The sequence below is a fragment of the Macaca mulatta genome, chromosome 17 (assembly GCF_049350105.2).
Source record: "Macaca mulatta isolate MMU2019108-1 chromosome 17, T2T-MMU8v2.0, whole genome shotgun sequence".
In the NCBI taxonomy this organism is placed as follows: Eukaryota; Metazoa; Chordata; class Mammalia; order Primates; family Cercopithecidae; genus Macaca; species Macaca mulatta.
The window spans coordinates 97,675,767-97,703,076 of NC_133422.1; the positions used below are offsets into that span (position 1 = coordinate 97,675,767).

Consider the following 27,310-nt stretch of genomic DNA (forward strand, 5'->3'; position numbering starts at 1 on the left):
ACTTAACATGATTTCATATCCCTTTTCCTTCTCTGTCTCATTTTGTTCTTAATGAATATCTGTATTATCTTCACTGACTCCTTTAAAGGATTGACATTAGCAATACAGCTTAGAAGGCTTAGCCTTATGTTTCTTATGCCACGAGGCATGAAAGAGTCATTATGTCCTAGTAGCCAAAGGACAGAATCGTATCTGTTATTTTTCAAAGCTATTCTTTTAAAATTCTTCTGATTTGAGAACAGTAACCACAATGACTTAAGAATTCACTTATACTGTATAAATCAATCAAGCAGCCGAAAACTCTGCTGGTTTGACATGCAAGTAATCTTTGTATTTAAACATCCTAAACTACTATTTTTAATTTTAAATGATGCTACTGTCTCTCTTATTACTTATTGGTGTATTTGTTGGTATGTACTTATTCCCAGCAAAGGCGATGATCATTTCTTAGAATTAATTTTTCCCTACCAGCTTTATAACACTGAACAGGTTTTACATCTACTACTTAGCAAATTGGTCAAACCACTGGAATTTAGAAAATAAAAGAAACTTGGTTACATAACTCCAGAACAATTTTTAAAGCTGATGTATACTTTGTACATTCTTAGCTGATGTTTAACATTTGTTATTATAAGGTTGAATAATTACAAGTTCAATTTCTGACAAAAGCTGAAAATACAATTTGATAAAAATGGAAATTTAAAACTAAAGTGATACATCACTTTTAAATATATCCATTGAAATCTACACAGCTCATAGATATGATATTTATTACCTGTTTTTTTAAAAATGAGAAGCTCTGCCTTCATTTTTGAGAATTTTACATTGTTTTTCTTTTGACTTGAATTTATGTTAATCCATTTTCCATTATAGAATTTTATTCTAATGTAATGTATTTATGAAAATTTTGACACTCTGTGTATTTTTGGATAAATATTATGTAGTTTAGTGCTGTGGTCAACAGTAGAGAATATACAGCTAAACTTCTGGAGTTCAAGTTTTGCCCGTTGAAAGCTGAGAGACATTGGGAAATTTATTTAACAATTCTGTGCCTAAGTTCCCTCAATTATAAAAGTGGGAGAAATATTACCTATCCTGTAGAGATTTTGTGAGGACTAAATGAGTTCACATATATAAATAACTTAGACGAAAGCCTGGAATGCAATACACACTATCCTGTTATTGTTAGACTGAGACAGAGTTCAACCACCATTTTGTGCCTCTTTTTCATGGATTTCAGTGCTTATAAACCTTGTTCACGTAAAGAGGAAGATGATAACGAGAGGATTTTTGGTATATATTGCCCCTCAGATTTCCAAGTTACACGCAAAAACAATATCACATAGTGGTCTATCATCAAAACCTTTTTAAAATGTAAGGATTAACAACTTGATGGAATCCTCTTTCAGTTTTCTTGAAAATAAATAATTGGAATTACCCATCTTTCAAAATGTTTCTTGTACTGAAGTCATTTGCTGTCTCAATTTCTGGAAAGTGTGCCACCAAAGGCTTTCCTAGATGTATCGAAGAGCTCTAGACTCTTCTTCTTCCACTTAGAGTCTGCAAATTTAACTCTATTCTCAGAAAAGGGTTGGGAAGATAAAAGTATTAGATACATTTCCTGCTACATCTTGGGCAATAAAATATTTGATCAGCTTTATTATAATAACGTTTACATAGAATAAGATTCACTAATTTTAAATGTACAGTTCTGTGAATTTTGACAAGTGTACAAAGTTGTGGATCTACCACCAAAGTTATGATATAGAACATTTCTGTCACTCCCAAACGGTGTGTCATGTCTTTTTGCTGTAATTGCCTCCCCAGATGCTTGATGCCTGATTGGCTTTTTGTCACCATTTTACTTCTGGTTACCTTGAGTAAATACCTAGGAGGGAGACTGCTGGGTTTCATGGTCAGTATATGTTTATAAGAAGCTGCAACATGTTTTTGAAAGTGGTTGTACCGCTTAGCAATCTACATTCTTGTGAACACTTATTATTATCAGCACTTTTTTCTTTTTAGTTATTTTATTGAGCATGCAGTGGTACCTTATTGTGGCTTTAATTTGGATTTATCTAATATTAAGTCATGTTGAGTATCTTCTCATGAATGTACCTCCCATTGCCATGTGCTTGTTTGCTTTTAGTACAATTTTTTTGCTGAAGTGTCTATTCAAATTCTTCTGCTCATTTTTCTTTTTTTTTTTTTTTTTTTTTTTTGAGACAGAGTCTCGCTCTGTCGCCCAGGCTGGAGTGCAGTGGCCAGATCTCAGCTCACTGCAAGCTCCGCCTCCCGGGTTCCCGCCATTCTCCTGCCTCAGCCTCCCGAGTAGCTGGGACCACAGGCGCCGCCACCTCGCCCGGCTAATTTTTTGTGTTTTTAGTAGAGACGGGGTTTCGCCGTGTTAGCCAGGATGGTCTCGATCTCCTGACCTTGTGATCCGCCCGACTTGGCCTCCCAAAGTGCTGGGATTACAGGCTTGAGCCACCGCGCCCGGCCTGCTCATTTTTCAGTTGGGTTCCTTGACTTATTATTGAGTTTCAAGAGTTCTTTATGTATTTTAGGTCAATTATTTTATAATGTGCTTTCGTATGTTTTAAATATATTTTTTAAACCTTAGAGCTATAGATTGAGCTCATGTAATTTACAAGAAATGTCTTTTATATTTCTTAATTAGCAGAGAAACCAGTCAATTACATCAGACTTTTTGTCAGAAAAAATTGTTTGACTTCTCTTTTCAGTCTTAACAATATATCAACATGGGCCTCTGTGTTGACCATTTCACATCTGAATTCCAACTTAACATAGATAGATAAGGCTCAAACATTTGTCATAGTTTGGTATCTCTTGGAGGAAAAAATACCCTGTGTCCTCTTTCAATGTCTCTAACCAATGCTACTTTGTTTGCTCTCACAGTATTACTCTCAAAGGTGATGGCTTTTGTGGTTAAATATTGGGATGGAAGTGCTGGCATGTTAATGGAAAATTGTCTTCACTCCGAGACCACTTTATATATTCAAAATGTTTGAACACAAGCCCAAATACTTCATTTCTAAATCATGAAATACATTCCTATACAAATATTCCAACACGGGCCCAAATACTTCCTTTCTAAGTCATTGAGTACATATCTATACAATTGGGAAAAATAAGCTTTTCTCAGGTATCAATATTTTGAATTGTTTGCTTGGTGTTAAAAAAATATTCCTACCCTTGACTAATGTACCATAGTAAGATTAGGCCTGAGAATAACGCCTGGACGTGAAAGAGGAGGTGGAAATGGAGAACCCAGGACAACTCAAACACTGGGCATTTCAGGCAGGGCAGTTTCAGGAAGGCATACATCTGGAAGTTGAAGAAATGGAAACTTACTCCCTATCTATGCCTGCATACCCTTTGAACAATTGCATGAACTCCCAGAGGTAACCATACCACAGTTTGAAGTTTGCAATTTGAAGACTGTTGTTCTAAACTTATGTGGTTTTTGAAAAGGTGAAGGATTGAGAAGCAATGGGATACCAAATATTCCAAGGAGATAAATTGTTTCCTGCTGGAAGAGAGTGAGAGTTTCCTAGATGGAAAAGAGAATGATGTCTTTGAGGAGGAGTCAAATGAGGTTGATAACCTGAATTTCTTCAAGTCTCATTTATGAGAGATTTTAATGCAAGAGCTCCATAATTCTTTGTGTATGTGTATATTATATATATGACATATATATAATATATACATATATTATCTACCACCATTTTGTAGGAGGTGAAAGCTTTATTTATAAGTTCATGAAATACTTATATTATTTTAAATAGGTTACCATTGTATATATACACACACACACATGTATATATATGTATATACATCACCATTTTGTAGAAGATGGTGACTTCATATGTAAGTTCATAAAATACTTTCATTATTATTTTAAATCAGCTATCACTGTCAAACTATTTTTAAGAGTCTTTAATTAATGTTCCCCCATATGATTTGTGGAGGAAAATCCCAGTCAGTATCAGTAGGAGACCGAATTACGAGAGTGTTTAATTAAGAGTTTCTTTCAGGCACTTTTCAAAGAACAATTTAATATCTGAGAAACTCCACCTTATTTGTATCTCTAGAACTGAGCAATGAGAAAATCTTGACACAAGTCACAAAGATTCAACTAGACCAAACATTACAAAAATCATTTTCATTTATTTAAGCCTTTGAAATAAAATATTCATTTAATATGATACTCACAGAGGCAATAAAATACATAATTTAATCGACTTTTCAAATTCGTTTAAAAATAGAGAGCTATCGTTTTAGAAAGCTCAACTATTTTTCTTCCCACTAGCACGGTAGGGAAAAAGACACAAGTCACAAGATACCGCATCATGTAAGAAAGCCAAGTTCTGTCTCGTTCACCTATCTGGATCAACAGGGAGGAGAAACCTGCTTGCTGCAGTTGCTGGCATCCAGGCCCTTGATATTGGGTATGTTGAAATTACGATACGAGTTCTCAGGGTCCCCTAGTGCACCTGTATATCTTTTGATGGGATGAGAAATGTGTAGGAGGTACTTAGCCGCTAGACTGAGTACTTTCTACCATTGGGAGCATACTCTTTGACACTCTCTAAGAAGGAAATCTGTACCCCCTCTCCTCCACTATCTCTTAAAATTATTTAGTCCATTTTGTATTTGTCTAATGATGGAAAAATATGAAGCACTTATTCAACTGTAAATGGAAACCTAGTAGAAAAAGATAAATGCTATGAATTTTAAAAGCAGAATCCATCCCTCATTCCTCTACTGGAAGAGCTAAGTTGAGCTCCTGTTTCCATAATGCATGGGTGCGCCAGCAGGATCTGAACTCAGAACATGCAAATGCAAAAAGCCCTTTCAGCCAAAACACTTGAAATGGACTCTATGAGGCAGTGAAAATATCCAACACAAAATGGAACAAAACCACTAAGGACCGAGTGGTTAAGATTGTGTGCTCTGATTGCTGCAGAAAGAGGGAAAGGAAATTAAATTCGATCTTATAATTGAAAGCTCAGCACTTAACAAGTTATTTTCCCCTGGCAACCAGAAACCCCTGCTGCCATATATCAGATGCTCGTGGCTTCCCTTGGCTACACCTACTTACAGCATCCAAACAACTTGCCTGGCTGGTGGGGCCCTTCTGACTTTAGGGCCCTGGGACATGTTTTCTGTTTCAAATACTGTTTAATACTCATTTCCTGATCGCTCCCAGACTTGATTCTTCTTATGCTACTTACTCCTGCACATCTAATTGGCTCTAATTAAACATTTCAACCAGGTTTCTGTTACTTGTGTTTTCTGTGTATTTTATACTATCACCCATTGAATTCATTCCTCCAGTAGAGTCATGCTGTTTCTCCCAATACTTCTGTCTTTGCACCTCCTGCTACCTCCCTGACCATGTTGCTTACTGTGGATGGTCCCTGTGATCTGAATAGTTGTCATATTAGCTATGTGGACCCGCTGCACACAGGAAAACCTTGAGGAAGTCCCTCTTCCAGGTTTGAAGAGCTCTTTGCCAAATACAAACCACTTGAAAGAATTGTGTTTTTCCTTGAAAGATCTAGTGGGTATCACTGGACCCCTGAGGTAGAGCAACAGATGTGCAATATTCCTGCTGAGTTAAGAGCCTGCATCCAATATGGTTATTGAATTCTACTTCATAATAATTTCCTCTCAGTTCTGCTTTTGGACTGTCCCTGGAGAAGGCAATTTTTTAAAAATACAGAAGTCAGATATTTGCCCATATTATATTACATAGTTATATTACATAGTTATATAAATAAATGGCTTGCAAAGCTTTCAAAATAATGATTAAAATGTCAGTGAAAGATGTTCGTGTCAATTTTTATAATCATAAACACTGAAGAAAATCTTGACCACTATAATAATAATAATAATTCATTACATCTACTTTAACATACAGAAAGTCAGGTCCTCATCTGTGGGCTAGGAGGTTCTGCGTAAGAATTCAGTTTTGGTGTGACGAAGTTCTCATTCTCGGTGTTCCCTATGTCAGGTTTAGCTTGAGAATATTATGGGGGAATATTTCAATGACAATGTGTCTATATGAGTGTACATACATATATAAAACATATGTATATATATATGAAACAATATTTGTCCCATTAAAGAATTGGGCCACCAGTCACTTGGTACTGAAACCAATACATGAATTCAAATGAAATTCAGATTTCCACTTTAACTCTTTTCTGCCAACTGTCCTACCAAAACAAATAATTAAATATAGTTATGGTTTAAGAATGTAATTTAGAACTCGTCTCTTTTGTCCACTTGATGTCTACTTTTCATCGGGTTTAAATCCTCCATTTATCTTATAAAACGATGACTCCGGCTCCGTTGCATTTTCTTTGCTCTCTGGAATTTCTGCCTTGTTTTTTCCATGACATTTCTTGTATGCCACATAAACTAGAAAACAATACACAGGTGGTTAAGTAAATTTTATAATAATAAACTGCAAAATTACTTTGCATAGAGATTCTAACCTATGATTCACATGGCAGATTACATTTTCTGTAGACTGGAGGCTGCTTAGAGAAAGAAATCACCATTCTTAGTTCCATGGTTACTCATGGCGAGAGGGATGACTGCACTTCAGGAAGACCTGGCGTAAATCTTTATGAGACATTTGCTCAGGGCAGCCACAAGCCTTCTTTGGGCATTCAGCCCTGCACGTGGTACTCGACAATGATGAGAACAATAGTGAGGATTTATTGTGTACCACCATATCCCAGTTAATGTGCTCATTCTTAATACATATACACATGGTGCAGTGCAACCTCCGGGACCTTGGTTCGATGGTCTGCTGTAGAAGGACTTGAACTAGAACAACATTCCAGTTCCCTCCCTGCCTTCATTCGATCTTCATTCCCGGAGAGAAGAGACTCGGCTGATGGGCGATCAGCCTTCCTCTTTTCTGTTTAGCTGCTGGTCTCTGGTAGCAAGCATTTCTCGGCTTATTTTTTAGGTCAGCTCATCAGGGTAGGCTCTGCCCTGCGAGGCAAGACCTGCGGTGTCTATGTATGTGTGAGTACGTGTCTGCACATGTGTGAGGCAGTGGAGGAAAGGGTGGTTTCAACAAGCCCATTTGGTTGCAGATTCAAGTCATGTTTTTCAATTAAGTTTTATCCATAGTAAAAGGGCTATTTTGTTATCTGAATATCTGATTTTTCTTCTACTTCTCAATGGGTCACAAAGGCAAGAGGAGGACAGAAAATACTACTTATAGGGTCCCTCAAATTCTAATGCCTCACATATAAAATGGCCATAATAATATTATCTACCTCATAGGGCAATTGTGAACATTAAATGAGATAAAATTAAATGCCTAGCATTGTCTGTGAAGAATAGTAAATGCTCAATAAATGTTAACTTTCATTATGATACACAGCCGAGAGAGACAATGACTTGCTTCAAAGATCTTATTAACCCAAGATCAATATCTCCTTTAGATTGGTCCCTGAACTTCTACTAATATATTATTTTCGAAGCCACTGAACCACACTATTGAATTTAATTGAGCTTGTGGTCAATTTGAAGATCCGCCACTTATTATAAACTGTTTTGAGCTGAGAGTCCTTCAGCTTAAACTTATGCCAATGATTTCATTTAACCAAACTATACTTCTTATTTATCCCTTTTTCTTTCCCCCCTTCTCTCCCTGCCTTCCTCCCTCCTTCCCTCCCTCCTTCCCTCCCCCATCCTTCCTTTTTCCCTTTTCTTTTTTTCCTCTCCTTTATCCAAAAAATATTTAGATTCCTAGTCTTATCACCAAAATATGTTTCCAGGCATTGTATACACTTAACAAAGATTCCGCCCTTATTTTTATACTTACTGATATAACTGTGGGAAATTTCAAGACCGAGTTGAGTGCTCCCTTTTCCTCATTCCTTCAACTTGATTTTTTATTAATCAATCTCTTTGGAGTTAGTTTTCAACTAGTGCATTTACTTAATTGTTCTATCAACCAGTCCACTTTCTCTGGCTTATCTACTGACACCATTAAGTAATTATTTGGAAAAATCCCACTGTGTGACAAATTAGCAGAGCTCTGTACAAACAAGGTTATTATACAGAAAACAAGGTAATTAGGCCTGGACTCCTGCTTCCTGGAGTAGAGATAAATCTGTGGAATATTTTCAGTGGATCCAGAGTATTCTATTCTAGAAAGGAAGCCTTTGCTTTGAGGATGACATTCAAGACAGTAGTGCAGAGGAGATCCGCATCCGAGGGCAGGTTGAAGAGCTGATGAAGTTAAGTAGAAAAGTAAAGCAAAACCATATTTTTAGTAGAGACGGGGTTTCACCATGTTAGCCAGGATAATCTTGATCTCAAGACCTCCCGATCCGCCTGCCTCGGATCCCCGTCTCTACTAAAAATACAAACACAAAATTAGCCGGGCGTGGTGGCGGGCGCCTGTAGTCCTAGCTACTCGGGAGGCTGAGGTGGGAGAATGAGGTGCGTGAACCTGCTAGGTGGAGGTTGCAGTGAGCCAAGATCTTCAAAGAAGATCATTATGAAATGATGCACTCCACTGCACTCCAGCCTGGGTGACGGAACAAGACTCCATCTCAAAAAAAAAAAAAAAAAAGGTAAAGTAAAGCAAAACCAAACAAAACCAAACTGTATCTCTGGACATTTAGTGACTTAACATTTACATTAGTTTTGTTGTGTGCCTTCACTTTATATTCCCCATCAAAATGTCATGAGGCTTTAAAAACTAGCTTTTTAATAAAAAAAAAATAGAATGTAAAAATAGAGGTTAGATATTATCAGCCCTTGGAAAGGAAAATGTAGAAAGAATTTTCAACTAGGTGAAGGCCGGTGGGTGGTGGGGCCTGACGGGAGACGCTGAGAGCTTCATGTCACAGGACAGGAGAAGTAGGAATTACTTAAACTACACCTAGTACTTTACATGAAGAATATTTTTGCTTCAATCACTTCAATTATATGGGTATTTAAAATATATATATGTGTGTGTGTGTGTGTATACACATATGCACACACACACATCTGCCTTGTAAGTTAGCCTGTTAAATTTTCTTTGTGTACCAGTTTTCTGATAAATATCCTATATTTATAAAGCATATCAAGACAATGTTTTGAAAAAGATCCCAAATCCTGAGTTCCTGGGCGAATGCCGGAAGGCGCACAATAAAATGGTCCGGACAGGTTCCTCTGCCTTCCTAATTACTCAGGAAAAGAAAGTCAATGGAGAGAATTGACCTCCATTACTTTTCACTTAAAAATAATCTTTGCTAGAATCTTTTGGTAAAACTACCATCTTTTCATCAGCAATTGGAAAGTCATGATAACATGACGGTGGCTTTTTCCTCTCATGTATTTGTACAATTCACCACCAGGAACGGGGAGGTTTTTAAAAATGTTGTTTTAGCAACTCCAGGATTTTCAAAGATCATCATGAAATGGGATTGGCATGATTCCTTACATCCTAAGAATATTGCGGCAAAGGCGAGCTGGAAAATGCTGTAGATGAGCGGGAAGGTGAATATGATATTGAGCTCCTCAGGAGTAAAGGAGAGCTGAACGATGGTGGAACATAGCTGCGTGTTCTGCATCCCCGTTTCAAAAGCAACCGTTCGGCACCTAAAGAAGATGTTAAGAGAGCATATGTTTTAGCTGTTGTTTTGTTATTGTGAAACATTACAAGCAGATATAATAATAAGTACATAAATGTGCATCTTGTCTCTGCTTTTAATGCATACATTTAAGATAGGCTTATTCAATATATGACTTTCTATGGAATAAATGTAATACTTATTAAGTATATTATACATCATATCACCTATTGTATATAATATACATAAATATATTTAATATGTACATATGAAGAGTTGGCTCATTTACCACAGTGTTCGGTAAGTGGCCAAGGGGGTTCATTTCACCCTTTTCAATTATGATTTTGGTAACAGTCTAGAGCACAGGGCAGCAGCTCAGAAAATGCTCAAGATACGGTATTTGTTGTCGCTGTTTTATTGTTTAATTTGTTTTGTTTAGGCTGGGCTAAACAGGTGGCTCACACCAGTAATCCCAGCACTTTGGGAGGCTGAAGTGGGAGGATTTCTTGAGCCCAAGTGTCCAGGAGTTCAAGATCACCCTGGGCCACATAATGAGACCCTGTTTCTAAAAAACAAGACAAAACAAAAAAAATTTGCCAGGCAAGGTGGTGTGTGCCTGTAGTCCCAGCTTCTCTGGAGGCTGAGGCAGGAGAATCACTTGAGCTGAGGCTTCAGATAGCTATGATTGTGTCACTGGACTCCATCCTGAGTGACAGAGTGAGACCCTGTCTCAAAAAAAAAATGTTTAAATCTTGACAAAAAGTCTATAAGGTAGAAATTATTGTCCCCACTCTACAGATGATAAAACTCAGAGAAAGAGAGAGTGCTGGGCCTGAGGTCCCCCGGGTGGTGTGTGGTAGGATTGGAAGGGAAGCCCAGGTCTGCCTGACTAAAACACTGTGCCCTTCTTGCTGCCCGTTGCCACTCTTCTCTTTCCCAACCTCATACGTGCATCTGTCCCTACACCTGTGTTCTCTCTGCCTGTGGATTCGATGGATTAGTCAAAAAGAATTGTTTTTGCCCAGTGTCAAATCCAGAAGTGCAAAACCCATTCTAATATTTGGCGCCTTCGGAGGATGAGCTCACCCTGCTGCCAGCTGGAGGAACGCTTGTCTATTCCAGGGCAGCCCAACTGCTTTCATTAATGTTACTCCACTCAGAGAATAAGAATGCTTAGCAGTGGAAGAGCCCCATCTGCATGGAAAGTGGAATGGTCCAGAATACTTTGACCAAAAAAGAGGCAGTCAGTATTTTCTTTCTGGGGACTTGCATGACTTTGGAATGAATGGGCCTATTTAGAATGACATATTCAGAAATAGGATGAATGTGATTGATGAAAGGCTAAGGATTTTGATCCTGTCTTCAGTGTTTGCAGCTGTTTTGGGTTGATTATGTCTCCCTCTCCGCCAAAGTCATGTGTTGAAGTCCTAACACTCCGCACCTCAGGATGTGACCTTATGTGGAAACAGGGTCATTGCAGATATAATTAGTTAAGATGAGTTCATTATAGGGGGCCCTCATCCAGGGACTGATGTCCTTATCAAAAGGGGAGTCTGGCCACAGAGACGTGCACTGAGGGAAGACACAGGAAGAAGACGGCTGTCTGCAAGCCACGAGGGAGGCCAATAAGGGATCCCTCCATCATAACCCTCAGAAAGAATCAATCCAGTGACACCTTCATTTTCACTTCTAGTCTCTGAAACTGTGAGACAATAACAGTCTGTTGTTTAAGTCACTCAGTTTGTGGTTCTGTCTTATGGCAACTCTAGCAAAGGAATACAACAGCTATTACAGATTACAATTCCCAATGTGGTTTACTAAAGTGCCATACCTGTGCCAGGGTAGACCAGCGATTCTAGCTAGAAGAAACCCCAGGGAGTAACCTGCCACAGGAAATATTGTCCCTATAATCCACAATTTGGGAGCGATGATCCAGGCGCTTTGGTACAATATTCCTCCAACCACAGCTGTGAGCACAATAAGGATGATGCCCGCAATGGACCCAACCTGAAAGAAAGGGAACAAGGGAACCCAGCAATCATGAGTCAAAGCAAATCCAAGTATGCTTGTCAGAGACAAAACCTCAGCAGTCTCCTTGCCCTTGGGGAAAGTGATGGTAAAATTGTCTTTCTATGTGCTTCTAGCCGGGAGGCTGCAATCAGGCCACTGGAAATCCTGGTGCTTGTCCCATGCTTTAAGCTTTAATTACACAACAGGACAAGTGGCATCCATTTTCAATTAGCCTGAATATTTTCTAGCTTGCAAATTATCCTTGTCAGAACAAAAAAACAGCCCATTTCAGTGAGAACCTGGAAGACTTGGCCTCCGGATTCAACTACTCCTATTCTGTTTCCTTCAGTAAATCACGAACTTTCTGAACTGTAGTTTCTTCATTTGTAACTGGGGATAAAATGTTGCCCCAGCTTCCTTTTATGATTGTTATGATAATGAGAAAATGGGTATAGAACTCTATACAACTTTAAAAAAGGTATAAGCAAATGAAAAGCACTGTTGCTATTTTTTTTTCTCCTTTTCACATTTAAAACAAAATTTGGAGATTATAAACATATTTTTTGTCAAGAAAAGTAAGGAATACAATGGATTTACTTTGCCCCTTGAGCAGCAGAATCTATCTATATTATCTACAACCACATCCAGATCATCTAGCTAGAATATAGTTAGTGAAGGGGAGTGAATAGTTACTATATAAATAGCATTTACTGATTGCCAGCAATGAAGTGGCCATATGGATACAGACATAAGAAAGATAAGTTCTATTTTCTAAGAAAGCCATTTAGATATATTATATAACACAAATTCACATAACAAAGATAACAGTAATATGTGGTGAGGACAGAATAGAGTAAAATCAGGAGGTGATAGTTCAGTTGAGTGTCTTAAAGAATGGGTAGAAATTTTTCCTGTGACTGCAATAAAGAAGGGCATGCTAGGCTGGGTGCAGTGTCTCATACCTGTAATCCCAGCACTTTGGGAGGATCACTTGAGCACAGGAGTTCAAGAACAGAATTAGCAACACAGTGAGATCCCAGCTCTCTCCTCTACACACATATAAAGAAGGGCATTCTAAAAGAGAAGACTGCATGGCTGATGACTTCAGGCCTCCACTCAACAGTAATCATATAATGAGAATAAAAGCATTTCATGGATGGAAAACCCTATCGTTTTGATTGTCATGGTGGAACACTTAACGGTGTGAACTGGGATACTTACTTTAAGTATGATCTTTGCTTTTTGGGGCCATTTGTGATTAACAAACATTCCAATGGAAACAGGAACAACAAGAGCAACCAGAGACGTACCTAAAGATGACAGAAGGGCAATGTCATCAGCAGAACAGGTGACACAGGAAAGAGAAACACAGAAGAACAAACAGCTTGAAGAAGGCTTAAGTAGTATTTCAGTCTTCCTTCTTGAATACACAAAACAGTATACAGAATTACACACACACACACACACGCACACACACACACTTACTCTACTTCTTCACCCACTCCAGTAAATAATTTAATATTATTGGTAGATAATTGATAATGTCAATGCTATAAATTCTTTCACTAAATTCTGCATTAATTTTTTAGAGTTTCTTATATTGCCAGTATATGTTAGTTTCAGTTTGTCAGAGTCTTGACTTCTTTAGTCTTTGGATCTTTATAGTTCTAGGAAGAATAGCTCACCAAGGTTTGTGTGTGTGTGGGGGGGGGGGGGGGGCATACAAAGATGATATTTTACATGTGTTTGCTAGTTCATGGTAGTAGAAATAAAAAATAAATTTAAAATATTGTAAAATGAAAGAAAATGTCCAAAATTAGCTCAAGATCACCAGGTGTTCTGACATCGCATGACTTCTGGTTAAAACTAGCTTTAGTTATTCAAATTTACAGCAGAGAGGTGAGAATATAAGTTGAGAAAGCGTGCTTTAAATTTTCCATGAGATAATATATTTGACGACCTCTCATGTAATTATAGTTCTTTGCAGTAACATGCTCATCCGGCCAGATAAAAGAGTCATACTTCAATTTCACTACGTTAAATTTACTGCTGTTCTTGCATCATATGGTTTGTTTCTCCATGTTATTTAACACTCATTTGTCCAATAGCTGATTTCATATAATTTAGCACCAACAACTTCTAACTTTTCATAGGTTTTTTCTTTTTCAAACATCCTTTTAAAGCAGTATAAGAAGGTGATATTGAACGGTGACATTCTGAGAGTGGATGTTGCATAGTATTGATTGAAGTAGGTAGAGTGAGCTATGACTGGAAAACAGATTCTAGAATCCAAGGCAATAGATATTAATTTAAAGTGAATGCAATAATGATGAAAACATAATTTCCTTGTAGTCTTCTAGCCCTCCTGGCAATATAAGGGTCAGTGATGACTTTTGCACAGAAATTAATTGGCAGAATTAAATAATGACTAAGGGTACTAAGAGTAGGAAAAAAGATAAATGCGGGGGAGTAAGGAGGGAATACTGGAAAAAAGGATGTGGAAGAGAGGCGTTGACGCACGCACTGCTGAGATGCCCCAGAAAACCCCCTCTTGGGTATCCTTGCATCCTGCTGTTTTGGGAGTGATATGGTTTGGCTCTCTGTCCCCACCCATATCTCATGTTGAATTATAATCCCCAGTTGGAGGATTACAACTAGAGGAGGGGTCTGTTGGAGGAGGGGCCTGGTGGGAGGTGATTGAATTGTGGGGGCAAACTTCCCCCTTATTGTTCTTGTGATAGTGAGTTCTCATGTGATCTGGTTATCTATAAGTGTGCACACATCCCTCTTATCTGTCTTTCTCCTGCTCCAGTCATGTAGAAGGTGCCTGCTTCCCCTTCACCTTCTGCCATGATTGTAAGTTTCCTGAGGCCTCCCCTGCCGTGCTTCCTGTACAGTCTGTGGAACTGTGAGCCAACTAAACTTCTTTTCTTTATAAATTACCCAGTCTCAGGTAATTCTTTATAGCAATAAGAGGACAGGTGAATACAAGGAGGAAACACCCTGTCCTGGGTCTTTAGACCATTGCCTAAATTTTTGAAGTTTGTAGGTCTTAAAACCATCTGGATATATGACTTGTTTGTGATGTGGTAGCTTAAATCTAGGTGCAAGTCCTGTGCTTGGAATGTTAGTGTGGTTAGGTTTTCGTCCTATATTTTAATGTGCTGATTCTGTTTGGCCCCTCCTGCTAAGAGTCTTCATCTCTTTGAGGCAGCCCAAGCCAATGGGATAACACACAAGCAGCACCACCTGCCAAAATCCATGGCAGAATTGCTTTTCCTTTCCTGACCAGATGAGGCCAGGTGAAGTTTTTCAGGGACCTGGGGTTGACTGGGAAAGGGACTCTGTTTTTCTTTACACCCACAGTGTGTGGCTCCTGCTTGTAGAGGTGGATGTTTTAACTTTGGTCTCCATTGGGCCGGTAATCTTGTTCCTTTATTTCCCCAGGCTCTGTTTGTTTTATGTATGCCTCATATGCTGATGTCCCTCTGTGAAGTGCCTGTCTATGTAGATGAAAAAGCATCCACTCATGGTTACACATTGAATCCGTAACTTGGTCTTTAACCAAGTTTACACAGTAGATATTAGAGGAAGGAAAGGTAGAAAGAAGAATGAGAATGAAAGAGAGTGGTGGTGAATGGATTCATGTGGTGGGACTGGGAGTCAGATAGATTTGGAGCTGAACATTTCTGTATTCCCAAACTGTGGGAACTGTGTAAGACGTTGAACCCCTCTAAGCTTTGGTTTCCTTATTTGTAAAATGGGCAGAGTTATGTCTGCCTCACAGTGCTATTGTGATAATTAAATGATGAAATGGCTATAAACTTCTTGGCACAAGACACAAATGTGGAGTAGAGAGCAGTAAGTACAACAATTTGCAGCAGTAGTTTTATTTCAGTGGTACCAGCTGCATGGTCTGCCTCCTCCCCATCCAGATGTCAGCATCTGAGGGGGCTCTCAGGTGTTTACTGGATCACTGGAGCATGAAGTTGTACCAAACATGTCTGCCCATAGAGCTGTGTAGAGAATAGACTGCGGGCTATTCCAGCTTCCTAGTGACCCTGGGCAAATAATTACCCTGAGCCACAATTTAGAAAGCAGTGATAACATCTTATGAAGCAGTCAGTTCATTTATTTTCTATGTTAAATAACTAGAAAACCCAACAGCAAAAAGGTGAGCTTGGAGGCCTGGGCACAGGGTTAATGTCTGTAGAAAGTAAAAAGTTTCCTCTTCAAAGTTTCCCTTCTTGTTAAAGGAAAATAATAATAATAATAATAATAAACATTAGAAATAATTTCTTTTAAAGACTAACTTCCTTTAAGCCTCCTTGCTTTGTGCTAATAACTCTTTGTTAAGCCCTATTCTATGTAGCTGTTAGATATAAAGGAATAAGTACATTCTGTGTCCTTGTACTTTAACCAAGTTATTTGTGCTGAACATGCTCACAGGCATGTTCCAGCTCACAGCGTATGCCCCTTCCTTATTGGAAATATTATTACTTTTCTAAGTCCTTTCACAAGCGACTTCCTCTTTTCCTTTGTTCTCTATTGCCTATACCTATTTAGAAAAGTTTTAAATTATTAGCCAGTCAAGTTTTAGCTTAGATTGTGAGGTCTGGCTCCAGCCAATGGAGAGAGGATACAGTAGTCGGGACAAGCTGCATAAGGGATACAAATTGCTTCCCTCCATTGTTCAGGTGTGCTCTTGCCATTGTTTCATCTGTGAGGAGCACTCTTTCTGCAGAAAGTAAAATTGCCTTGCTGTGAAAACTTCTGGTCTGAATGCTGATTTTGCCTTGCAGTACCAAGGAACAAGCATTCTGTTTCTGAATAAACATTTTACATATAACAATATCTTTGTTTTTGAAACTTCTTTCTTTTTCCCTTTTCTTTTCTCTCTTCCTATTTTTCTTTTCTTTTCACTCTTGACCTCTTTTATGATGACCTTTTCCTCCATTGAGGTGATAATTGATTTTTCATTTTCTCCTTATTTCAAAATTTATTCACATTACAGAATATGGTATAAGTCTTTCACACTGTAGTTAGAATTATTCAGTATTTCCATGAGTCATTTTCCAGAAGGGAATGTGTATCAAAAGGAGAATATTTTATGGCTTAAATTATTAAATTATTATAGTGAGTAATGTGGAATCAAAATTCCTCACTCAGCAGGCAGGTTCTTTGAGAGGGATATAATAGTTACCACTCACGTTAACTATGGTTTTTAGCTCTGTGGAAGGCGTCCACTGAGAGAGCAGCTAGAAAGTCAAGCAGCGTGAAGGCAAAGGCAGGTGGTCGTGGAGGGTCACCCTAAAGTCTGTTGTCAGGAGGTTGTATATGATATGAAGGTTCTCTCCAGGGGTCAGAAGAATCTTGTATATCAAAAAACCACACTGAATAGGGCATATTAAGGAGGACAATTCTTTTTTATGGTCTAATGGTGATGGTAAGAGTAGGAGAGAGAGAAGAGGCTACAAACTTTGTAATACAGATCATCCCCAATTAGTATTCACAAAGTTTGTTCTAATTCAGTTGTATATTTCCTCAATCACACTAAATCATGGAAGCAGTCTTTCTTGGAAATGGAAGGCATTTCAGCCCAGCTTCTCATCCCAATAGGAGTCCCTCTTACAAGCATCCAGGTGGCTCACCATTTAGCCTTTGCTTGGATGCTTTCTTCAATGGGAAACCCACACCTTTTTAAGGCAGCTCATTGGGATTTGTTTCCAAGGTCAGTGGGGGGAAAAAAATCCAGGTATTTAGCGTGTAGTGTACCTGGTGATTGTTGTACTATTTTGCCTACATCTTGTCTTTTATTCGTGATAGTTCTATGGGAAATGCCTATTCCTGGTATACCAGGAACTCTCTTGTTCTTCTCTTGACCCTTGTCCCTAAGTTACAACAATAACTTAATCTCCCACTATAATTTGTTTCCCCAGAAACAGAAAATAAGTTTTTTGGGATGGGGGTGAAATGAGACAGAGTCATTACTAGTAAATTTGACTCCTGGAGCATGAAATACAGACTTTGCCATTAAATCAACTTTTGCATCAAGGTGTGGCTCACAGTCGAGTGTTAGAAACAGTGTGTTTCATCTAGTGGTTTTCTATTGTGACACTCTGGATTGCTTACTCAGTGCTCTATTTTGAAACCATTATGTGATTTTAAAAAATGTCTTCAGGCTGGGCGCGGTGGCTCATGCCTGTAATCCCACTTTGGGAGGCTGAGGTGGGCGGATCTCTTGAGGTCAGGAGTTCGAGACCAGCCTGACCAACATGGTGAAACCCCATCCCCACTAAAAATACAAAAATTAGCCAGGCATGGTAGTGCATGCTTGTAATCCCAGCTACTAGGGAGGCTGAGGCAGGAGAATTGCTTGAACCCAGGGGGTGGAGGTTGCAGTGAGCCGAGATCATGCCACTGCACTCCAGCCTGGGTGGCAGAGCGAGACTCAATCTCAAAGGAAAAAAAAAAATTTCTTCAATTCAAGTGTCTGGATGCAAAATCCTATGACCATGAACTAGTGACACTCTGGGTTAAGGAATAGATGGAGGCTCCCACGTTCCCAAAACTTAAGCCTCCTCAGTCCAGACTGACAGGGCTGGGGAGGGGGCTCCTCTCCCTGGTGATTCAAATTGAAGAAAAGACAGGTGATCCCATAAGGTCAAGGTTTGGAATTTACATTCTGCCAACACTCTTCAAACGCAGGGGTGACTTTATAATGAAATCGGGCAGAAACTCCTGCTAGGGCAATAACAGTCGGGTGTGAGCCTGGTCTGAGAGCCTAGCAGGGGGTAAGCGGAGAGTTTGAGGGTAACAGTCAACGGTCTTGCAGAGGGACGACTTACCTATGTTATCATAGGGAATTACGATGCTCCCAGAGTCGACCCACATTTTGGTATAGATAAGGAGGCACAGCGGCATCATTCCAAGGGCAAGCAGTGTGGAGCATGTGGTCATGCTGACGCTGAAAGGCAACGGGCAGATTGACACATCCACCTGTGTGTTCTAGGGAAGATGCTGTTTTATTTTTATTTTTTAATTTAACTTTTATTTTAAGTTGAGGGGTACATGTGCACATTTATTATATAGGTAAACTTGTGTCACGGGGTTTGTCATACAGATTATTTCATCGCCTAGGTATTAAGCCTAGTACCCATTAGTTACGTTTTCTGATCCTCTCCCTCCTCCCATCCTTTAGCCTCCAATAGGCCCCAGTGTGTGTTGTTCCCCTCTGTGTGTCCATGTGTTCTCATCATTTAGCTCCCACTTGTAAGTCAGAACATGGTGTATTTGGTTTTCTGTCCTTGTGTTACTTTGCTAAGGATAATGGCCTCCAGCTCCATCCATGTTCCTGCAAAAGACATGATCTCGTCCATTTTAATGGCTGCATGGTATTCCATGGTGTGTATGTACCACATTTTCTTTATCCAGTCTACCACTGATGGGCATTAAGGTTGATTCTATGCGTATGCTATTGTAAATAGTGCTGCAATGGACATATGTGTGCATGTGTCTTTATAACAGAACGATTTGTATTCTTTTGGGTATATACCCAGTAATGGGATTGATGGGTTGAGTGGTATTTCTGTTTTTAGGTCTTTGAGGAATTGCCACAGTGCTTTCCACAATTGATGAACTAATTTACACTCCCACCAACAGAAGATAAGTTCCTTTTTCTCTGTAACCTTGCCAGCATCTGTTAATTTTTGCCTTTTTAATAATAGCCATTCTGACTTGTGTGATATGGCATCTCATTGTGGTTTTGATTTGCATTTCTCTAATGATCAGTGATGATGAACTTTTTTTCATATGATTGTTGGCTGCATGTGTGACTTCTTTTGAAAAGCGTCCATTCCGGTCCATTGCCCACATTTTAATGGGTTTGTTTGTTGTTTTGTTGGAATATAACTAAACTAAAAAGTTTCTGCACAGCAAAGGAAACTACCAACAGAGTAGACAAACAACCTCCAGAATGGGAGACAATTTTTATTTTCGATTCATGATAAGGAAGTCCTGCAAGAATCTGTCTCAACCTATAGCATCATCTGGTGTGATGAACAGAAATACACATGTGCTGGAGTGTATTCAGGGCCTGGCCTTGAGCACAATGGGCCATATTTGGTGTCTTTCCACTTTGCCTTGTGCCGTCCTTCCCTCCCCTTTTATTCTTAAGGGTCAGAAACAGTATTAAACAATGGGTTAAAAATCATCATTAAACAATGTATAAGGTTTGCTGGGTGTGCCATCCTTCAAACATTCAATCAAAGAAAAGCAAACACATTTAAAGCAGCTGACACCATCAGGACTGCGTGTGTCTGACCATGCTGAGATGGAACAGGCCTTCCTGGGCCCCTGGAATAGAATGCATGTCCAAGGGAGGAGGCCTCGGTGTACTGCCATAAAGCAGAAAAATTACTGCCCAAGTGACCCTAGCTTGAGAAAAGAAGAGGAAACTGACTTAAAAATCAAAAGAAAGCATGCAAGCAGGCAGGGTAGACCTGAATTCTTAGCACTGAGTAAGTCACTGACAATTTAGCAAATGTGTGTTCAGAAGAACTAGTGTCTGGTATCATCCCTGCTCACAGCATTTTATTTCAGTAAGAGGGTCTGGCTGAGTAGGCTCTCTACATGGAGAAATTAATGCCAAATCATGCTATCTCTAGTACTAAGACAGTGGGTCAAAGAAAGATTTCCTGGTCCTCTTCGAGGTGATCTGTACACAGCATACATTCTCTGCCTTTAAAGGCTGAGCTCTAAAGCCACACAGTGTCTGGGCTGAAAGCAGGCAGTGCCGTGCCACTTAGTGTGTTAATTTGAGTAATTTAGTTGACTTCTCTTTACCAGTTTCCTTATTTAAAATGGCTGTAAGGATAGGATGAACTAACAGTGTCCAGCACTTAGAACAACGCAAAGCACTCTATTAAGAGCTGGTTGCTACTACCATTTTTTTTTTTTTAAATAGGGTCTATCTCTGTCACCCAGGCTGGAGTACAGGGTCACTATCTTAGCTCACTGAAGCCTGGGCTCAAGTGATCTTTGCACCTCAGCCTCCCGAGTAGCTGGGATTACAGGCACGAGCCACCATGCCATGCTAATTTTTACATTTTTTTGTAGACATGGGGTTTCACCGTGTTGTTCAGCCTGGTCTCAAACTCCTGGGCTCAGGTGATCTGCTTGCCTAGGCCTTCCAAAGTGCTGGGATTACAGGCAGGAGCCTCTGCACCCTGCATCTCTCTGCTGTGATCATTTATGTTACCATGTTTGTGATATTTTGTGTTCCACCAAATAGAATCAGGAAATTTAGAGAAATGAGAAATTTCTCTGAAAGGCCCTTCTCCCAACAGGTCGTCATTGAGGTTGTCAAGAGTAGTAATTTCTTAAGGGTATTATGTGTGTACTTGAAAGAAAATGCTAAATATTTATATTACCTGCCCCCCAAAACAACAACAACAACGACGACGACAACACCACCACCACCACACTATACTAAGAAAGGAGCTAACAATGAGAAATTTCGTTTCAAGGCTTGTAGATAAATTTACACAGTTTGGCAAAACACAGGGTGGGACAAAGTTCATCAGAGAGCTTAACTTCTCTAATAATATATTTATTTTTAACCAGAATGACCTCATTTAAAATAGGTTTAAATAATTTGGATAAAAATACTTGTTTGAGTAGAGCCAAAATATTATAACAGTAACAAATGCTGTGGATGTATTTAAAACTCTAAGCAGTTCAATCTATTCTGGTTATAGGTTAACTTAATTTAGGTATAAAAGAGATGCTAAGGCAGAATTGTACACCAGACAAACAAGTTAATTTGTTATTAACAGTACTTTGTCCTACTTATAATGAAAGTACTGGAGTTTGAAGGTGATTTTTTTCTCTCTTCCTTCCTCCCTTCTCTCAGTGTTCTCTTTTTTATCTTTTATTTTAAAAAATATATTAGAATGGATTTAAAGTTGTCCCTATAATAAAATCACTTTTGTTTCTGTGCATCCAATGTTTTTTTCTAGAGTGTGGTGGGAGTCTGGTGGGGAAGTGAGGAGGGTTTATTAACTGGATCCCAGTGAAGAGAAGTCTGAGAATTTTTGTTTTAAAATATGAGAAAATGTTAAAGAAGGAAGTCTTTTTCTGTCTTTGTTTTTCTTTCGAAGATCCTTGACAAACCTTTAAATCTGAATATTGCTACGACAATCTATGATGTTGTATCATAATTTTGAGTTTGGTGAGAGCAGTTTCTTAAGGATCGTGAAGAGGGACAAAAGAGGATTTGGAGAAGGAAAGGTTTAGACTTGTGAGTAGCCTTGGTGAAGAGACCTTGCAGATGAACAGACGAATAGGTGGCTGGAAGTTGATGCTATTTGAATGAATACAAGAACAAAATTAAATCACTCAAAATGAGATTCAAAACAATTCACAGATAATTAATTTTAAGAAATAATATAGGAGCCTAAATTAGCAAAAGAATATATCGTCTTACACAAAAAAATCTGAAGTTCTATAAAAGGCATGGATATAAAAAATACATATACTACCTTGAATTTATATTATAATGAGAGAAAAGAGTAAAGTATAAGAAAAAAAAAAAAAAACACTTGGCCTTAATTTTGACTTGCCAGGGAGATTTTCTTTCGCGTGTATGGAAATAAAAGAAAGAATCAATATAAATTTAGTGAATGTTGAGGAATTCAGTGAAATCAGTGTTAAGCAATGTAAAAGACTGTAATCATATTAGAAGTAAAATACCAAGTGTGAAGGATCTAACGTAGTGTATATAGGCAGTGCTAGAAATTGGAGAAATGAAAAGTGATGGAAAGAGTGTAGAGAAAGCTTATGAGCCTGCATAGGGGTTGTGGGTAGATCTGAATGATTCCAATTCTGATTCAGGCATACATTGACTCAATGACCTTGGTCAAGGTTATGAATCTTAACTTTATTATCTGCCAAATGCAGAAAATAATAGTACTAACTCTAGAGGATTCTTGGGAGGATGAAATACACCAACGTATTTTGAGTACTTAGCACTGTGCATGGCATGTACTAGTGTTTAATAAATATTAGCTAGTAAAATAAATGCTACTGGAGAGAAACAATTTTTGGTTACTTTGAGGGAGAATAAAGGAAAAAGTCAAATGGTTTTGGGTTAGGTCTCCCAGAGTAGACAGGAGACATTTAGGGGTTGACATAGGAAGGATTTATTGCTGTGAATTTGTGATTAGCCAGAGGGTCAGGTTTCTTGAATATCTAAAATATCAGTGAATGCTGCACTGGAAGCTGAAAAATCTAACAGCATTTGGCCAAAGAACAAAGGATGTGGTAGGAAAGTCTATAAAATAATAAAAAGGAATGTAGAAAGTAGGTGGCAGGGAAGGAATCGGGGGCAACTGGGAGAAGGATGCATAAGAATGGATTCCCCAAAGAGGAAGCCAAAGAAAGGAAATGAGAAGTCCTTGCATGGTGTGGCTGAGGCCATTAAGAAGGATGAAGACACCGGATATTTGCCTGTGTCTGGGTAGAGAGCAGACACAAAGGACATAAGAGGTTTCTGTGTCCCCTCAACTATGGGTTTTAGCCACCAGCAGATTCACCTGAAATGTCACCTTCTCTTCTCCCTGATGTTTTTGTGCATGTGATGTCCATGGCACAGCTGTAACTTAGGTGAAAATATATGTGCACCAGTCAGATTCACAAACAACTTTCCAGGCTGGGAGTGGTCAGAGAAAGAGCTGAAATTGTACTTGCTGAATTCCAATGATCAAGGATTACTGTCTGTTATTTTTTATTTTTCAAAGTCACCAGAGATTGCAAAATGCAGTGGCTTTCCAGGTTCATAAGAGATGATAGGGTGAGAGGGAAATGTTTTGGTTTCTTCTCCCAAGAACCATAACCAAAAGAGTTAAAATCAGGTGGAATGGTTTTGCTGGCATTGTGTGGCATTAGCTCAATTAGTGGAGCTGCCTGTTAATATAAACAGTCATGTCTTCTTGCCATTGCTAGAGTTCAAGTGGAGATGGAGAAGGTAAAATTCTAAGCATATACAATTGGAAATATAAATGTTAGATAGGATTGTATCTAAATAAATTATCAGAAGTCTTTAGTTATCCAATTCTTAATCCAGAAGAATAAAAAGTTTTGGAAAACTGTTACCCAATAACTCAGGTTCTACTCTTTTAATTAATTTGTATTAAAGAACTATTGGAATATTGTTTTCCTAACACACAATGCATAATATCATCATCTTACATAGCAGTATAATTTAACCTCTTCTCAATGATTAAGACCCATCCTGACAAACATGATTATCGGTTATTCTAAAATACAGTGACAACTTCTTGTGTTTGTAGAATAAGTGACACAGAGACCAGAGACTAGAATAAGTGCTACAGAAACCAGAGAGAATAATTGATAATGAAGAGAGAATATGTGATAGAGAGATTAAGTGATAGAGAATAAGCGATAGAGACATGGCTGTGTGTTGTCAGTGTCTGCTTTGCTTTGTAGGTATTTTGATCTGCTCTTTTGCCCTTCCTAACACTCTGCTTCCTTCCCCACTTCTCATTTCTGGAAAATAGCACAACAGAGATTTAGAATAAAAATAGTTATGTAGGTCCTGCATGAGGAGTGTTTATGAGATTAAGTGAAATTTATTTTGGGTGTGCAGTGTCTTTTATTGGGTCTTGTTGAGCTCTGGATACGTGAGGTTGCTCCATTTTGCGTTATAGGGCTTATTCTGACTTGCTGGAAGAATTCATTTGCGCGGATTTAGCTGGAGGTTTCTACCAAGGCTTCATATTCTACTTTTAGTTCTTATTGAAAAAATAATTTATAGGAATTGTTATGATAGGTAGACAGGATTACATAATCATCTCCTGTTTCAGGAGAAATAAGATTTCCTTAAAACCACAGAAAAATGTAACTTGGAGCTTTTAGGTTATATCTTACTGTTTTTAGCTGACAGAAGAGAATTCATTTCAACAACCTAATAGTCCAGCACCACACACATTTTTTTCTGTCTTATAAAAGGGTTCCATGTGTGGCATTACATTGAGGTACAAAACTCCTCTGCATTAAAAGTTACAAATATTATGAGAAAGCTGTTTATTGGAGGTCAAGGCCCATTGTTCCATGTAGCTCACTTTTCTCAGTGTAATAGTTGCTGGCATTTACAATTCTCACTTCTGTGTATCAGTGTCCAGGTCAAACTAAATCGAAGTCTAAAAAGACCTTATTGCTATATTGTGGTTCACAGATTAACTAAATCTGAATAGCACTTGCCATCCTTTGTTGTTTTATAGAGCTTTCCTTAAATTAAAAAAAAAAAAAAAAAGCAATTGCATGGTGGATATCATGTGCTTTCTTATGTAAAAGACTAAGCCATGTGAAGGTATAGGGTTTGTATGACTTTTCCAAAGCTTCTGGAGAAACCTGCACCAGTTGAAATGAGACAGCAGGTTCCTAATTGCTCACTGGGTACTCTATCAATCCAGTGGCTACATTTCTACACTTTGTGCTTCTCTCCTCTGCCTGTAGTAGCTGGGGATGAACAGAGCTAATTGCCTACTGTACAGTATTTAATAAGCACACGTTGCATTAGCACCTGGATGGTTTGCAGAAGGAAATGCATACCTTTCAAGGGAAATGAGGAATTATGAGCTAAGAAAAAAGACATTTGTCTATTCAACTTTCAGCATTAAATTTCTCAGTCTCGTCACATTAATGCTTCATCTTATTTCTATTAGTTTTTTTTTTTTTCCAGTGCTAGTTCAGACTGGCACAGGATGAATTGGGCAAACATTGCAATTTAGATTACTTTGTGGGAAGTGGAGAAACCATTTTCTGTTTATTTCATAGTAAGGTAAGCATAATTTTAAAAAAAGCTGCTGTAGGCTTTTCCCCCACTTTTAATGCCAGTAGAGGTGAAACAAATATATGAACTCTTCCTTAGGTTTTATACCAGGAAAATGTTTGCCCAAAGAACTGGCTATATTTGATGGAGTTGATCACTGTCTCACTAGAGGTTCTAATGTTTGACAAACAGTTTTATTTTCTGATTGCACCCAGAGCTCCTCATCATTACAAAGAAAGTGTATTTTGCTTTTTTTTTTTTTTTCCCTGCTACCAACAGGATAAACCTCCTCAGCTGCAGCTTGTGGTTTGGAAAAGATTACTTTTTAAAAAAAGCTTTGAATCTTTTCCTAGAGATCAACAGCAATTATGCAACTCCCTGTTAACTGAGTTAGATTTAAAAACACAAACACAAAATATAAATCCCCCAATTCAAATAGCTAAACAGCTGTGCTAGAAGGCATGTGAATGCATTTATTCTGTCCTGTTTAATTCCTTAGTCATATTTTAGATGGGTAGCAAATCAGTTGGACATTCAGTATGCCATAGGCTTCTGGAAGGATTACTCCAAGGTGATTGAGTAGTTAGAGGTGTAGATAGATAATCTTACCTCAGGTCCATGTCGCCATCGACCCAATAGGCCAAGATATTGGAGGAAGTTCCTCCAGGGCAGCATCCCATAATGAGCACCACCACGGCCTGGATGGGGAGGATGTCAAAGGCCACAGACAGGACGAATCCTGTGAGGGGCATGATTCCAAACTGACAGAGGAAGCCAATACAAATGCCCCACGGCCGCTTTATGTGCCCTAGAAATTTCTTGATTTCCACGTTGCATCCCATGGAGAACATCACCAAGGCCAACAGGATGGTCAGCACCGTACTTAGGACCACACTTAGGGTGTTATTGAAATTGCTGTCAGGTACCACACAGGATGCACCAGAGCAAACTGTTGCATTGTCCACACAGCTGTTCGGCTCATTCATTGCTGGGTCTGCTGCTCAAAAGGCCAAGTCCACAGAAGCGCTGGTCCCTGGGCCCTGGCTCTGCTGCCAGTTGAGATAAGCAACGTTTACTTCTACCCCATCAAACTTTTAAACCCCTTCTAAAAATATGTCACTTGGTGTCTCTTTTGAAAGCCACATTAGGGAAGTAATAAAAAACAATAAATGCTAGGATGTCAGTTTCAAGAGGTAGCATTACAACACAGAGCACGTTGTGAATCATAAAAGCCCGGCAAAATTATTGGTCAAGACAGAGAGTTACGATTAATCATTTATTGGCATGATAATTAACCATGAGCTGCGTTAATGTTTAATGCCACGAAGGTTTGTTGGATAATTTCAGTTAAGTGACACTTAAAATCAACTCGGGGCCGGGCGCGGTGGCTCACGCCTGTAATCCCAGCACTTTGGGAGGCCGAGGCGGGCGGATCACAAGGTCAGGAGATCGAGACCACGGTGAAACCCCGTCTCTACTAAAAATACAAAAAATTAGCCGGGCGTGGTGGCGGCACCTGTAGTCCCAGCTACTCGGGAGGCTGAGGCAGGAGAATGGCGGGAACCCAGGAGGCGGAGCTTGCAGTGAGCCGAGATCGCGCCACTGCACTCCAGCCTGGGCGACAGAGCGAGACTCCGTCTCAAAAAAAAAAAAAAAAAAAAAAAAAATCAACTCGGAATAGTACCGAATCTTATAGGGATTGAGCCATAGGAACCAAGCCATATAAAAAGAGCCGTGTTAATGTTTAATGACATGAAGGTTTGTTGGATAATTTCAGTTAAGTGACACTTAAAATCAACTCTGAATAGTACAGAATCTTGGAGGGACT

At 38.9% G+C, this 27,310-nt stretch overlaps 2 protein-coding genes across 2 annotated transcripts in view; one reads left to right on the forward strand and one right to left on the reverse strand.

Annotated features, from left to right (window-relative positions):
- The window catches only part of LOC707949 (putative methyltransferase-like protein 21E), a 210,041-nt gene that overhangs the window by 172,316 nt on the left and 10,415 nt on the right, over positions 1–27,310 (forward strand). The gene's annotated exons all lie outside the window — the stretch shown is intronic.
- Positions 4,172–26,707, reverse strand: SLC10A2 (solute carrier family 10 member 2). Its single transcript, XM_001095212.5, has 6 exons — positions 26,092–26,707; positions 18,479–18,597; positions 12,852–12,940; positions 11,452–11,627; positions 9,491–9,648; positions 4,172–6,450 (listed from the first exon to the last, which is right to left on the reverse strand). The coding sequence occupies exons 1-6, from the start codon at positions 26,466–26,468 to the stop codon at positions 6,323–6,325; spliced, it is 1,047 nt and encodes a 348-aa protein (XP_001095212.3). The 5' UTR covers positions 26,469–26,707; the 3' UTR covers positions 4,172–6,322.